Raw genomic sequence first — 15,533 nt, forward strand, 5'->3', positions numbered from 1 at the left:
AGGCAGGGAGCAAATGATTGTATACTAGAAATATTTCACATAAAAATATCTTTGCACAGGATCAACTGTCTGATTTCCTTACTTATGGACAAGATATAGCATCAGATTACTCTGGATTTTGTGTGTTAGAATTGATATTTTATTTAGTATCTCTGGTTGAGTAGATGGCTCTCGTGGTTAGGACACTGGACTGATGGTCAGCAAGCTTGCAATTAAGATCCAATTGCTGTACATGGCAGGATGAGCTCCATCCGTTCTAGTACCTGCTGACCTAGAAATTCGAAAGCGGGTAACCGCAAGTAGATAGATATCACTTCAAAGGGCAGCTTAATAGGAACACAAAAGGAGTCCCTAACTGGCATCCCCCAGGCAATGCTGATGCCATCAGCTAATCCCTTTAACCTGGGAGCACTTTAGGGTTACTGACACGACTGTAATAGTAGTAATAATATATCTGGCAGAAGGTCAACTATCTGAAATTGTGGCTAAGTCACTGATAACAGGTGCTACCAAGCCATCTACAATTAATAATACTAATAATAATAATAGTAGTAGTAGTAAAGTTGGAAGGGACCTTGGAGGTCATCTAGTCCAACCCCCTGCTCAGGCAGGAAACCCTACACCATTTCGGCTGTCCAGTCTCTTCTTATAAACTTCCAGTGTTGGAGCATATACTGCTTCTGGAGGCAGGCTGTTCCACTGATTAATTGTTCTCACTGTCAGGAAGTTTCTCCTTAGTTCTAGGTTGCTTCTCTCCTTGATTAGTTTCCACCCATTGCTTCTTGTCCTGCTTTCAGGTGCTTTGGAAAATAGCTTGATTCCCTCTTCTTTATGGCAGCCCCTGAGATATTGGAACACTGCCATCATGTCCCCCCTTGTCCTTCACTTCGTTAAACTAGACATACCCAATTCTAGCAACCGTTCCTTATATATTTTAGCCTCCAGTCCCCTAATCATCTTTGTTGCTCTTCTCTGTACTCTTTCTAGAGTCTCAACATCTTTTTTACATCGTGGTGACCAAAACTGGATGCAGTATTCCAAGTGTGGCCTTACCAAGGCATTGTGATCTTGATTCTATCCCTCTGTTAATGCAGCCTAGCACTGTGTTGGCCTTTTTGACAGCTGCAGCACAATGCTGACTCATATTTAGGTGATTGTCTACTAGGACTCAGAGGTCCCTCTCACAGTTATTACTATTGAGCATGGTGCCACCTATGCTGTACTTGTGCATTTGGTTATTCTTGCCTAAATGTAGAACCTTGCTTTTTTCACCATTGAATTTCATTTTGTTAGTTAGTGCCCAGTGTTCAAGTCTGTCCAGATCCTTCTGTATCTTAAGCCTGTCTTCTGGAGTGTTGGCTATTCCTGCCAGCTTGGTGTCGTCTGCAAATTTGATGAGTTCCCCATCTATCCCTTCCTCCAAATCGTTGATGAAGATGTTGAAGAGTACTGGGCCCAGAACAGAGCCCTGGGGCACCCCACTACACACTTCCCTCCATATAGATGCAGTTCCATTGAGGACCACTCGCTGAGTACGGCCGGTCAGCCAGCTACGGATCCATCTGGTGGTGATTCTGTCTACCCCACATTTTTCTATCTTGTCAAGTAGTAGGTTGTGATCTACTTTATCAAATGCCTTACTGAAGTCCAAGTAAATTATGTCCACAGCATTCCTCTGATCCACTAATTTTGTCACTTGGTCAAAGAATGCAATAAGATTTGTCTGGAATGATCTATTTTTGACAAATCCATGTTGGCTTTTAGTAATGACTGTTTGCCTCTAGGTGTTTGTTGATTCGTTGTTTGATTATCTTTTCCAGGCTCTTCCCAGGTATTGAGGTCAGACTGATAGGTCTGTAATTTCCTGGATCCATTTTTTTTTCCTTTTTTGAGGATGGGAACTACATCAGCTCTTTTCCAGTCTTCTGGTAGTTCCCCTGTGTTCCAGGATCTTTGAAAAATATAGTTCAGTGGTTCCGATATCACATCTGCCAGTTCCTTGAGAACCTTGGGGTATAATCCATCTGGTCCTGGCGATTTGAACTCATCTAGGCTGGATAGGTGCTCACTTACCATTTTCTTGCCTATCTTAACTTGTGTTTCTATTTTGTTTTTTATGGCACTATTTTTGATAGTGTTTATGGCACTATTTTTGTTATTGTTTATATTCCATGACCCTGTGGCAAGAAAAGTCATAAAATGGGGCAAAACTCACTTAACCAATTTCTCACTTAGCAACATAAATTTTGGGCTCGATTGTGGTCATACATCGAAGATTACCTGTATTATGGCAATAAGATAAACTATCTGAGAGAAGGCCAACATATAGATAGAATTAAAATATTTCAGGTCTATAAAGAAAAGAATTGAAAAAAATACAGAATCAATAAACATAAGTGAATGATATGGAAAATTTGCATGAACTTCAAAAACAGCTAAGAATTGCCTAGCAGGCCCTATATAACTTCTTGCACTTATGCAATGAATCCAGTAATTCAAATTAAAAAAAAATCCTTCAGGGTGGCATAAGATCCTGGAACAACCACAATCTTTGGGACATTTAAACAGCAGCTAGACATGTACACAACATGTATATTCCAAAATTGCACAGATTGTGCTATGCAAGACAAGCAATCATAGCTGAAATTATGAATGTAGGTTTTATATATATGGAGGGCAAAGCAGCCAGACCACAATATGTGTGTCAGATGATGAAACATTTCTTTTAATACAAAAACCCAAACATATTTTCATATATAGATGATTTGTTGGCACCAGGCTAATAAAGCACCAAAGATGACCACATGGAAAACAAGGGAATGAAATATAAAACACAGAGGAATCAATGTTAGTGGTGGCAAGTAAAAACAGTGAGCAATATCATGGCTTTATTCCATCACTGCAGGGCTTTAATATCATAATGTTATCTGCTGATCAACAAAGTTCAGATTCTTAAAGAGCACTGAGTCCAAAAAGTATAGAAATAAAATTTACACATGAATTTAATTACAGATTATTATTGATTCCCCAGGATCAGTAGAAATGCATAGATTTACATGTGGGGGGGAAAAAAAAGCATGCGCAGCAAGCTGCCATGCTTTCCCCCCCCCACAAACCTCATAACCTTTGTCCCAATGAAGCAGCCAGAAGGTCATCCCCTTTTGACTTAATATCTCACCTATCTAAATAAATAATATGCTTAAGTTCCCTCTTATCTCTTCCTGTCTTTGTTAGTTCCTTTTGCTTTTCATCTCCCTGTATTTGTTTTTACCTGGTCTCTGAACAGGTAATATGTTACTAAAAAATAGTTGCTTATACGAAGGAATTTTCCAATGAAGAAATTTTATGTCAGCATCTAAAGGTTAAACTTATGAATGTAAAATGTCAATTACAGCTTATTTATGTAAAAAGTATAAAAAAAAACAATAAACACCCAGAGACTCTCAAGCTGTCTCAAGCTGTGACAAACAGTTCTGCAGCAGCTTCAAATCTCTGCTCAAGATATGCCTGAGTTTTTTTCTTAGCATCTTTACATTTACAGACTAAGTACATACAAATACTTAAGCATTTGAGCCAAAGGAGAAAAAGTGGCAATCAAAATTGTTCATGAATTGGTAGTCAAGCAATTTAAAATTATTTTTTTCTTTATAAATAAGTACATTTCTTTGCAACATGTGCATTATTTCTTTGGAATTATAAAAAATTGTTACACAAACAAAAGAATATTCATTTAAATGAAAAATGTTAAGGAGACACTGGTTTAAATTCACTTCATACAAAGTGAAATATTATAGGCCTCACACAGAGGCCATTAGTCATCCATATTTTGGCTTAAGATGAATGCTGTCAAAAGTCACAAGCCAAACTGAAGCTATGACGACTCTCCTGAGTCATTTATGTGAGAGATCTAATACGAACAAGGATTCTCCCATTATAGCATCAGTCCTACAGAAAGTCTTTAATATTTCCATGAAACTGGATGCTAAATATCTAAAAATATCGTATTATATCAATATGAACAATTCACTACAGGTAGTCCTCAAGTTGCAAGTGTAATGGAGCCTGCCCATTCCACTCATAACTCGTAGAGTGAATCTCGTACCTCAAATGAGATCACTCCCTTGTTCATTAAAATGCACACGACTCATTAGCCAACATGAGGTATCTCACGGTGGGGAAGGCCATGAAAGGCCTAGTGATGGAACAGGCCCCCAAGGCTGCCCTGATCCACTAAGATACCGCATGCTTCCCCCTCTCTTCCTGCCGTGCTGAACTCACCTGGAAAAGATCCGTCTACTCTCTGCCACACTTCCTGCTGCCGCCCGGATCTGAGGCCGGAGGATGCTTCCGCATCCCCCTCCCCGGCAGCCCAATCCGGTCTCCAGAACCCTTGTCCAGGTCTCTGCCATCCAGATTTAAGCTGCCCCGCCGTGGCCTGATCCGGGCTCCTGAGACCTTCTCTGGGCCGCTGCTCCCAGATCTGAGGCTGGGGAACGCTTACGCAGCCCAATCCGGAGTCTGGAGGCCTTTTTCAGGCTGCTGCTGTCCAGGTTTGAGGCTGGGGAATGCTTCCATGCCTCCTCTGTGGCCCAATCCAGGCTCCAAAGGTACTTTTCCAGGCCGTTGCTGCCCGGATCTGAGGCTAGCGAATGCTTCCGCAGCACCACCACCACCACCACCCCCGCAGCACAATCGGGCCTGGAAAACGCCTCTGGAGACCAGATTGGGCCGCAGGGAGGGCACAGAAGCATTAACCAGCCTTAGATGTGGAAAAGGCCTCCGGAGCCCAGATTGGGGCCACAGGGGGTGCAGAAGTGTTCCCCAGCCTTAGATCTGGGTGGCAACAGGCTGGAAAAGGTTTCCGGAGCCCGGCTGAGGTTGTGGAGGGCAGCGGAAGCATTCCCCGCCCTTGGATCCAGGGGCAGCAGCCTGAAAAATGCCTCCAGAGCCCAGATCAAGGTGCGGCAGGGAGCAGAAGCATCCCCCAGCCTCAGAGCTGGGCAGCAGTGGCCTGGAAAATGCCGCTGGAGCCCAGATTGGGCCATGGGGGCGCGGAAGCATTCCCCAGTCTTAGATCTGGGGGCAACGACTGCAAAAGGCCTCCAGAGCCCAGATTGAGCTGTGGGGGTCGCGGAAGCATTCCCCAGCCTTAAATCCGTGCAGCAGTGGCCTGGAAAATGCCCCCAGAGCCCAGATTGGGCCACCTAGAAGGTACAGAATTATTTCCCAGCCTTAGATGTAGGCAGCAGTAGCCTGGAAAACACTTCTGGAGCCCAGATCGAGCCATGGGGAGGAATGGAAACATTCCCCGGTCTCAGATCTAGGTGACAATGGCCTGGAAAATGCCTCTAGAGCCTCGATCCAGCCTCCAGAGGTACGTGGAAGCGTCCCCTAGTTTTGGTTCCATTCTTTGTTGCACAGAACAGAGGCCTAAAGTACCATGAGATCAGCAAGATCAATAACGTGAGATCTCGCCCCACTGACTTCGCATGATCTTGCATTATTTTAGGCCTCCATTCTCTGCAAATGCAACAAAGGCCTGGAGCAGCCAAGAAAACAAAGGATTTCAAACTTCGCAGGGTGAGTATTGAAAGCCTGGGGCCTAGGGAGACCCCATGGCAGGGGTCAGGAGGGAGGGAATAACCAGGTTGAATGTTGCAGAGCCACTGCGGTTGCTCGTATGGGTGAATGGCTGCCGTGGTGCTGCAATATTCATAACTACAGGACTTGCTTGTAAGTACTAAGGGTACTCATCATGTAACTTTGAACGAGCATTAAGTGAACGCTTGTAACTCAGGGATTACCTGCATAAGTATAATACAAATTTGGTCTAAAATCATACTTTAAAATAATTTATAGTTTAAAACTTATTTATATTTCCCTGTTCTTTCCTGCATTTGACATTCTGGGAATAAGGAATGGAATATTATCTCATTTTTCATCACAAGAATTAAAAATAAAACCATATAAAATTTCAAAGAAAAAAAAGCTAATGACAGAATACTGTCATTAATTTCAGTACTGCTGAAATTAAATACCTGTTATTGAGCAGTAAATAATATGAGGTGCAACTTTGTTGATGTCTTCATAGCCTAGACCCATTCCAGCCAGTTTTCCAGGGACATAGTTTTCCACAAGCACATCACAGATAGCTGCCAGCTGAAATTTAAAGTGGAAATGAGTCAGACTCTTAACAAATTTCCAAGCATTCAGCAGCAATAACAACAAACCATAAACACAATTTAAAATCTCAGTAAACAAGACAGTTTTAGCATATCTGTGTTCTATAGAGTTGAATTTATCTCTATAGAAATAAAACATAGCAATTAATTCTTAAAATATCAGTCCTAAAACTGAAACTCAAGAATAAGAAGAGCCTAACAGAGCTGACTGGTTTGCTCATTTAAATTATTTCTTTACTTTGTAATAATCACATTTAATCTATGATTATGGAACCAAGGCATAAGCAATTTCTAATCCATAGATCGTGTATGCAGCAGCTTAGAGAATATTCTCTAATTCCATGATGCCTGAAAAAAGGCTCCAATGATATCACTGAAGCTGCAAGGCATCTTTAAGAACAGTTGCTATTAGAAAAGGAAGGAGAGCGAATCCTTTATTCCATAATGTTGCAGAAAAATATTACACATGTGTGAACAAACACATATACCAACTAAAATCAATCTATTAACATAAACTAAATCTGTTTCAAAGTATTATTTTGGTCTGCATGTGGGAGAATAGGGGAGAAAGGAAGAATGAATAATGTGTGTTATGCAGCCATGGGAAAATGTGTTGGAGATTGCTTCTCAAAATGAAGACATTTTACTCCATATTGGTTGTGGCTACATTCACCAAAGACTTAATATCCCAATTTTTTTCCATCAATTATTCTTCCCAATCTATTATTGGGCCAAGAAAGTTCTTTCATCAATTATTCTTCCCAATCTATTATTGGACCAAGAAAGTTCTTTTCAACTTCAACTTTAGTTGTGGGTTTTTTCTAACCAGTAGTTAAAAAGAATTTTAGTTTGCTGATAAAAATATTTCCTTAAAATGACAATGTTGAAAGAGATGCTTAAAAAATGTAATGGAGAGAACTATTCAGTGATTTTAAAAAGTATCCTTATTTTCATATCACTTTTTAAAGACTCTGCATCTATAATTATAATGGTATTCTTTTTTTACTGGTAGACTTAACCTATACAGACATTACTGTGAATTTTGGAATTAGTTGGGTAACCACTCAGGATGTACTAAAGGTATATTTTTATTTTTCCTTTAATATCTGAACAGCAGCATTAGTGATTCACAAAGTTTTGGATGGGCACAATTGTCAAGATCTCCACTGTCGGCCTGGAGCCTTGCCGGGCTCCTGCCATCAAAGGGGAAGAGAGGGGGGAAGCATTTGGGGCAATCCACACATGTGTATCAAATGGTTGGAAAAAGGAAGGTGATGGGGAGGGGGGAAAGTAACAAGACCACACTGGCTATTACCAGGATCTTCAAGGTCTTTTGCTCTGAGAATAGATTGCTAACAGCTTCACATCCCAGTTTCTCAAAACACCTTACTAGCATCACATTGGCTGGCCAGGGGACTAGTCATGAAAGGAGAGATTGGGAGTTTGAAAGAATAGCTTTGCATTTTGCATAGGAACACCATATTCTGCCTGATTTTACTGCAACCAGTTACTTTCAGTAAAAGTTTCTTTGCTTCAATTAAACGGAGTCACAAGTCCTACTTTCCTGAGAGAGAAAACTGGGGCAGGTCTGACAACAATCTATTGTGTTTCCCCGAAAGTAAGACCCGGTCTTGATTTCTTTTGGGCTCTGAAGAAAGCACTAGGATATACTTTCGGGGACAACTTACTTTGTGCTGGTAGGTCAAGAATGCGTGGGGGTGGGGCGGGGCTTGTACATGGAGTGGAGAAGCAATGCAGCTGCGAGAGCATGGTGGCGAACCAGGTACGGTACTGGGACAGGCGGGCGGGAGGGAGGCATGCCCTTCCCATGCCAGGCCAGCCCCTGCAGCCCTGGGGCAGCCATGTTGGGTGGTGGTGGATAGGGCGCTGAGGTGGCAGGTGGAACACCAGAGGCTCAGGGAGGGAGGATGATGAAGCAGACAGGTGGGTCATGTGTGCCTTCCCATGCCAGGCCAGGCCCTGTAGTCCCTGGGCAGCCATGCTGGGAAGCAGCAGGAAGGGCACTGAGGTGGCAGGTGGAGCACCGGAGGCTCGGGGAGAGAGGGTGGTGAAGCGGGTGGGCATCCTGCCATCAAAACCCATGCCTTTCCTTACCTGACTCCCAGCCCTTTTCTCCTTCATGATCCGCCGCCGTGTGCAGGGAAACAAAAGAAGTTGGGGGGGGGAAGTCAATCAATTCCAACTTCGTGAGATCTTTTTTTTTCGCGAGAAGTTGGAATTGATTGACCTTTTTCTCCCCCACAAACTTTCCTTTGATATGCAAGGATTTATTTTCAATTTAAACTCACCTCTTTAATTATCTTTGCTCCCTTGGCCTTCTTCATATTAACAGCTATACTCTAGTAAAAAGGAAAAATGTAATTCTCTTAATAATATAAAAACAACTTTCTATTCAGTTATCAATTCAGAACATTATTGAAAAAAAATCCACTTAGAACATTAATGAAAGAATGAATCAATCACATCTAATAGCTGTTTCACCTTTAAACAATGCTGTGTATATGCATACATGTAGTACAGATAGGAGCCCTCTGGCACACTTTTGAGAATTAGCCTCATCCACATACGCTTATCCATGCATAAGCACATACAAGTAGTAGAGATGTGAGAATTAACTCTGCCCATCATGGGAAATCCCCTACCCATCCACCAATGACATTATGAGAAATTCCCACACCCGCACATAAATGCAGACGAGTAGTAGAAATATGGGAAATCCCTACACTAGAAAAATCTGTGCTATCCACCTATAAGACAAAAAGGAAAATGCATTAAAATTTATTTCTGTATATAACAAAAGAGACATGTCTATGGTAAAGAAATATTTGCTTCCAAAGTTGAAGCAGATAATGAAAGAACAAGATCAAAGGCGTGAAGACTATGAAAAAACCAGAGATCTTGAAACTTCTCATTGAAAGAAGGCTTGTTCCTGCTGAGCTCTCACAAAGCCGCAAAAGCCACAAAAGATTGTGAACCCAAAGGATGAGTTCCTTAAAAGGAAATATCCACTTCCTGCCCTGAAGCAGATAATGAAAGACAACAAGATCAAAGGCATAATGACTATGAAAAAAACAGAGATCTTGAAACTTCTCGTTGAAAGAGGGCTTGTTCCTACTGAAGCTCCTGCAATACCACAAAACCCAAAGTATGCACACCTTAACTAGATCCGCAATAACCCAATGAAAGTGATAGTTAAAGATAGAGAAACAGGAATTGAAACTGAATATCTTCAAGGATAGACGTGCACTAAGATGTTCAACAAAAGCCTTCAATGATTACAATGGTAAAATATGGAGAGAAAGATACGAGATAAATATGGTTGATAACTAACAGATTTTTGGACTCCAAAATTGAATATGCCTTAAACAAATTTCTTGCCTACTATAAAATGGTTAACAAAGTAACTGTTCGTGAGTTGCATGCCATTGCAAAACAACAGGGACTGCGGGGTTACTCAAAGCTCAGAAAGGCTGAGTTTATGGTTCTACTTAATGGTACTACAGCAAGATTCGATGAGCCAATTCTATATATACAGATTATTCTTATTACATCAATGCCAGCTTCAGTTATCAAGAAAATCAATACATTTGCTGATTGGATTATTAGCTATATATCCAAAGAACCAAAGAGAGTTGTGAATGAAAAACTCAAAGTGCTCAAAACACAAGTCAAATCTATCTTCAACAAGGTTTACAAAAACAAGGTTTGGGTCAGACAAAGCAAGTTGGCAATCAAAGGATTCGCAAAGCAATACGTTATTGACAGTATTAAAGGAGTCGACGTAATTCCATTTCTAAGAAGGGTTAGAAACAAAGTTGTAAATCTGCTGGCTAATAATCGCATGACAAAAGTTAACTTGGTTCTTTCTTGCAAGGTGGAGTGTGACAATATGAAAAGGAGAGAAGTTATCAGCACCAATGCTCCGTTTTATTCAAAGACAGAAGTTGTATTAGAAGCAACCGATGTCAGTGAATTATATAGCAAAGCTGTTGACAAGATAATGGAGTCAATGGCAATATTTCAGATGCGAGGTAGTAACTGGAAGTTGAAGGCTATGCAAAGGTTGGAGATAAACACTGTCGCGTACAAACCATTAAAGAGTAAGTCGTACATTCCGCTTCCACCTGTTTTGGCAAACAAAAAAGCGATTGTCAACATGAAAAATAAAGACAACCAATGTTTCAAATGGTGCATGATGCGAGCATTGAATCCAGCAGACCATAATCCTAAAAGAATAACAAATGAATTGAGGAAATAAGTTGAGAAGCTAAATTGGAGTGGTACTGAATTCCCTGTTGCTATTGACAAAAAATGTCATTAGCAGTTTGAAAGAAACAATAACATCAGCGTTAATGTCTTTGGTTAGTCGACATATGTATACCCCATGGTGTCCAAGCACCAAAGTGATAAAGTTGTTCATCTACTGCTTATTTCCGACAGCATCAAGAAGCACTATTGCTAGATAATGAACTTAACAGACTGATGACAAAGAGAACAGAAAAATCACAACACACAATGCACTATTGCAAAAGATGTTTGACCAGTTACTAAAAGATTGAGGCTCTTAAGAAACATGAGTGTTGTTCATTGAACAGAGCCCAAAAGATAGAACTCCCTAAAGCCAACATAATGCTATCTTTTGAGAACTACAATAGGTTGATGAGGGTGCTGTTTGTAATGTATGCAGATTTTGAATCGTTCATTAAACTGATGGATATGTGCCAACCAAACTCCAAAGAGTCTTACATGAACAAGTATCAGAAGCACATTCCATGCTTGTTTTGATACCTTATGTTTCGATGATACTGTATATAAACAAGACCCAGTTGTATTCACCGCCGAGAATGAAAACGATGATGTAGCACAGATATTCATCAACATGCTTGTGAAAAACAAGGATATATATCAACAATTCAAGTTTCCAAAGAAGGTGATATTTATAAAAGATGATGCAGAGATATGCCTCAGCTACTATGTGCCACATATTCGAAGAAGAGGTGTAGTTGAAGAAGTACCAGGTCTGGCAAAATTCATTCCTGGAATATGCATCTCACCTGGGAATTTCCCCCACAGAAGCTTTATCTTAATAGTGATAGAGTTCAATGACGAAACCAAGTCACCGCCGGTTATACTCGCTTTCACAAACTGTGTCTTCGTCATGCTACACAAAGCACACTTTCCACAAAGCATGGGTCTTTTGTTTTTGTTTTGAAGGTCATTTGTTGCAGTCTTGCTTCTACACCTCATACAATATATTTTAAATATAATTTATTTTATATGTAAAATGGAGCTAATAGATCTGTCATGGAATGCTGGATGGTCGAAAAGGCTTAACAGCCCTCTTCTTCCGGGATCGATAAGAGGTCTCATCGTTGGAAGGAGCAGCTGTGGAAAAACAGCTCTTATGTTGAATCTTCTCTTACGACCTAGATCAGGGATAGGCAACCCAAAACACTAAAAAAGCCATTTTTTCCCATCGAAAACAAAACACTGGGAGCCGCAAAACCATTTTGATATCTAAAATGAAGATAAAAAGGATATACTGTATGCAGAATTCCTGAGTCAGCATAGCTGGGCTAGCTAGCTCTCTCCTGCCCTTCCTGCTTCCTGCTTCCTGCAGAGGCGCAGCAAAGGGAGGAGCCCTGCCCCCAAAACTTTTCAGCTTGTCAGAGAACACTGTGAGTCCACTCTCTTTCACACACAAACATACATGCACACACACACACACACACACACACAAAGAGAGACAGAGACAGAGAGAGAAGCAGGGAAGCGCAAGTGCCTCTCTCTGTCTCTGTCTCTCTCTGCAAATGGCAGAGGAGGCTGGGAGCCACAGGGGAAGGCTCAAAGAGCCGCATGGGGCTCCGGAGCCGAAGGTTGCAGACCTGTGCCCTAGATGGTAAGACTACAACAACCTACAAGTATTTGGCACATCTCTGTTTCAACCAAAGTACAGGATCATCAAGAAAGCATTCAAAGAGAAATTGTCAAAAAAAATGAACCATTAGATTGTTAATCAAGATGAGATTTATAAGTCTTAATCTATCCTCACATGGCTAACTGAAGTAATAGCTAAAGACTCAGTTGGATTGGCCAACATAGAATGCAAGTTCTTTGAAACAGCGGATGATGTGCCAGACCCAGGAGACCTAAGCGGTACAAAGAAGAACCTGATGATGTTTGATGATCTTCTGTTGGAAAAGCAAAACAAATGTGAAGCATATTACACGAGGGGATGTCATAGCAATGTAGACTGCTTTTACCTCACACAAGACTACTTCGAACTTCCAAGGCAAACCATCAAAAGGAATGTAAATTTCATCTATTTCCACAAAGTGTTAATCATATCTATTACGATCATGCATCAAGAGACATGCCTATTGAACAGTTTAGAAGACTTTGTGAAACCACGTGGGAGCAGCTGCATGGGTTTGTTGTTATAGATTTATCGAGCAAGAAAGAAAGGGGTAAATACAGATCAGGATTTCACAAGTTCTTCATATTGTTCAGTGAAAAAAAGCATTAAAATTAAAACCAAGTTTAGACCGCTTATCCAGTTAGATAAAAACAAAAAGTATGAAATGGCTCTAGTGAATCTCGAAGCATATAATTCGTTCCCAAACATTGATGCAAGCAATGTACTCATCGGATAACTGAAAACGTGGCTTGACATAAATGTGCCGGAAGGGTTGTATGAAATTACAGACATAAACGATTACATACAGAAAATCATGAAAGAAAAAGGACACTATAACTCTGTCGCAAACAATTATTACATATCCATAGAGCCAAAAAACAACACACTAAAGTCTGTACTTGATATAGCATCTCAATACAGAATCGACTTTATGACAGCAAATTCTATTAGAATTGTATTAGGCTTCACCTTGCAAGTGTACACAGAAGGGTATGAGTCAGAGAACATCATTAACATAGTTAATATAAGCAGCATTAGAGTAGCCAATGATATAATTGGATCATCGTACACCAATGGCACAACAGAAAGTATTATATATAGTTTCTTCCCGAGATCATCGAAGAAACGGCTAACTTGGTTTACCTTCCAATCACCACAAGCACAATTTCAGTGATGGAAACAAAACTTATTGATCAAGATGGGAAACTTATCAACCTACAAGGCAAAGAGCTATCCAAAAATCACATATAAAATGAGTGGATACATATTCTGGAACGTATATATAGCCCTAACTAGAGAGCAGGTATCAGAGTGTTGGAGTGTCTGGCAGTTATTGGGTTAAATGCTGCGTATGTTGATGGGTCAGTGGGAGGAGTATCAAAGGTCATTGAGAGACTTCCTGGACACAAGCCAGATGGGATCCTTTGTTCACCAGCCGCAAGGTTCCTAGCCACACGGTTAGGATATCCTCACCAACATGTGACGCTCAGGAAGAGAAGAGGGGAAAATCCAATGTCAATTTACCTGGGAAATAAACCAATATTGCAAAGTATGTTTCTGGAGGGATCTACATAACAGTGAGTTATTGTTTAGAATTCCTAGAAATAAAAGCAATATTTTCTGTTTATTCTTCTGAGTTATCTATCTGTTTGGATTGGACAGAAAGCAACCTGTTCAGTTTGGAACAGAATAGTAAATTGACAAAGATTAATTCTCCTCTCAAAGCTGCAACAGTTTAAAAAAAGAGAATCAAATTTGTTAGCCTTTTCTCTACATTAACCCTTAAGGAAGTAAAGCAGATACTTTCTTGCAAGTAGTAACTCGATGTGACTAATCTCCTTCAATTGCCTGCAAAGTAATCTCTCAGATAGCAAAGCCAATGCCTTTGTGTTAAAGACAGCCTTCAAGGAGTGATTCAGAGGCGTTGTTTTGCTAATTCGCTGTTTGAGAAGCCTCTGCTGGCAAAGATTCATTACCAGTCAAATTCTGCTTGCTAGCCAACGCTTCAAAGTAAATTATAAAGTGCTTCGTGTTTGTTTTTAAATTACCTCTGGATCTGTTTGCAAGGAAATATTGTGAAATTCACATTACAAACTAGAAAAAGAAAAAAAATCTACACTATTGTTTCTTGCATGTAAAGCCTGACTTCTAACACCAAAGAGAACAGCAAGAGGCCCCTGAGGGCTATAAAAGGGCAAGTAACTCTCCGGCTGAATGCTGTTTTATTAGTCCAGTTGCTTTAGCAACAAGTCACTAAGGAAAGCAATTAATCTCCTTCCCAGCCACAGCTTGGAATTTCAGCCAATGTTATGGGACAAGGTATCTAGTTACAAAGGCAGAACCAACCCCAATAGCATTGCAGTGAATCTGATAGTTAGAGTGCAAGCTACTTGAACTTATCCTAAGCTACCAACACCCCCTAGAGAGCACAGAGTGAACTTACCAGAAGCATTCACTCACTCACTCAAGCTGAACACCGAGCTGTTCCAGTTTGAGGGACCTTAGGCAGAAGAAAGCGAAGCCAATTCACTTGCTTATCATCACAGCTGATGACCCAGGGTCACAGCCTGCAACTCAATAGTAGCCAGGTGAGAGTTTGTACCTCTACATTCTCTCAGTGGCCACTAGCAGTACGGTTGCCAGGTGAGAGTTTGTACCTCTACATTCTCTCAGTGGCTAGTAGCAGTAACGTGGTAATAGGAAGAATTTGGCTGGCCTTTCTTCAAACACCTCCTAGTGGTTAAGGGAGGCACTACATGCAAGCCTTTAACCGCACCCAGAGAAAGCCCTCTAATGGACAAAGGGTGAACCTCAAAGCCAGAGCACCCTGGTAACTGACCCACAGCAAGTGACCCCTAGTGGTCAAAGAGAGAAGTTCTTCAAATTCTCTTCAAAATCGCTGAGAAGAACACTGAACCTATCCTAACCATGGCTGAGTGTCTTATTGATTTGGATGAAGGGATTCAATTAACCAGTCTAGTTGACACACTCCAACCAGCCAGTCAAGGAGAGATGCTACAAACAGCCAACCTTGACCCGTATGCAGAGGTTGAAGCTCAAGCCTCAACAAAGCCAAAAACATCTCAGGGTCAATACGATCTAAGACAACAAAGAAATCCCACAGCAGTCATGCACTCACATCTGATGGAAAGATGGGAGTCAAACTACAAGCGCCATGAAAGACACTGGAGGAAACTACTCCAACTCTACCAAGAGCCTCAGGAGCAGCTTCCCCTGAACAGGCGAGTGAATTGGAAGAAGATAAAGAAGATGCCCTTGAGCAATGGAGGAGCTCTGAATGGCAACTCGAGGACATTCAAGAACAATTAAGAGACTCAACTATCGATAGCGAGATGCAAAGCCTCAAGCTACTAAAAAAGGAACGTAAGAAGTTTCTAGAGAGCTCACAGGGT

General features: G+C 41.0%; 1 protein-coding gene across 5 annotated transcripts in view; it reads right to left on the minus strand.

Moving 5' to 3' along the window:
• Nucleotides 1-15,533, minus strand: part of SUGCT (succinyl-CoA:glutarate-CoA transferase) — a 389,221-nt gene that overhangs the window by 355,909 nt on the left and 17,779 nt on the right. For all 5 annotated transcript variants that reach the window (XR_005555979.1, XM_039336722.1, XM_039336725.1 and 2 more), the window contains 2 exons: nt 8,492-8,542; nt 6,039-6,159 (listed from right to left, as the gene is read on the minus strand). Coding sequence is in view for 4 of the 5 variants with exons in the window: in XM_039336722.1 (XP_039192656.1) it covers nt 6,039-6,159; nt 8,492-8,542 (172 nt within the window). In the remaining variant the exon portion in view is untranslated. The remainder of the gene's footprint in view (nt 1-6,038; nt 6,160-8,491; nt 8,543-15,533) is intronic.

The sequence above is a fragment of the Crotalus tigris genome, unplaced genomic scaffold, assembly GCF_016545835.1.
Source record: "Crotalus tigris isolate CLP2741 ecotype Arizona unplaced genomic scaffold, ASM1654583v1 scf7180000017666.379230911805:20528666, whole genome shotgun sequence".
NCBI classification, from domain to species: domain Eukaryota; kingdom Metazoa; phylum Chordata; class Lepidosauria; order Squamata; family Viperidae; genus Crotalus; species Crotalus tigris.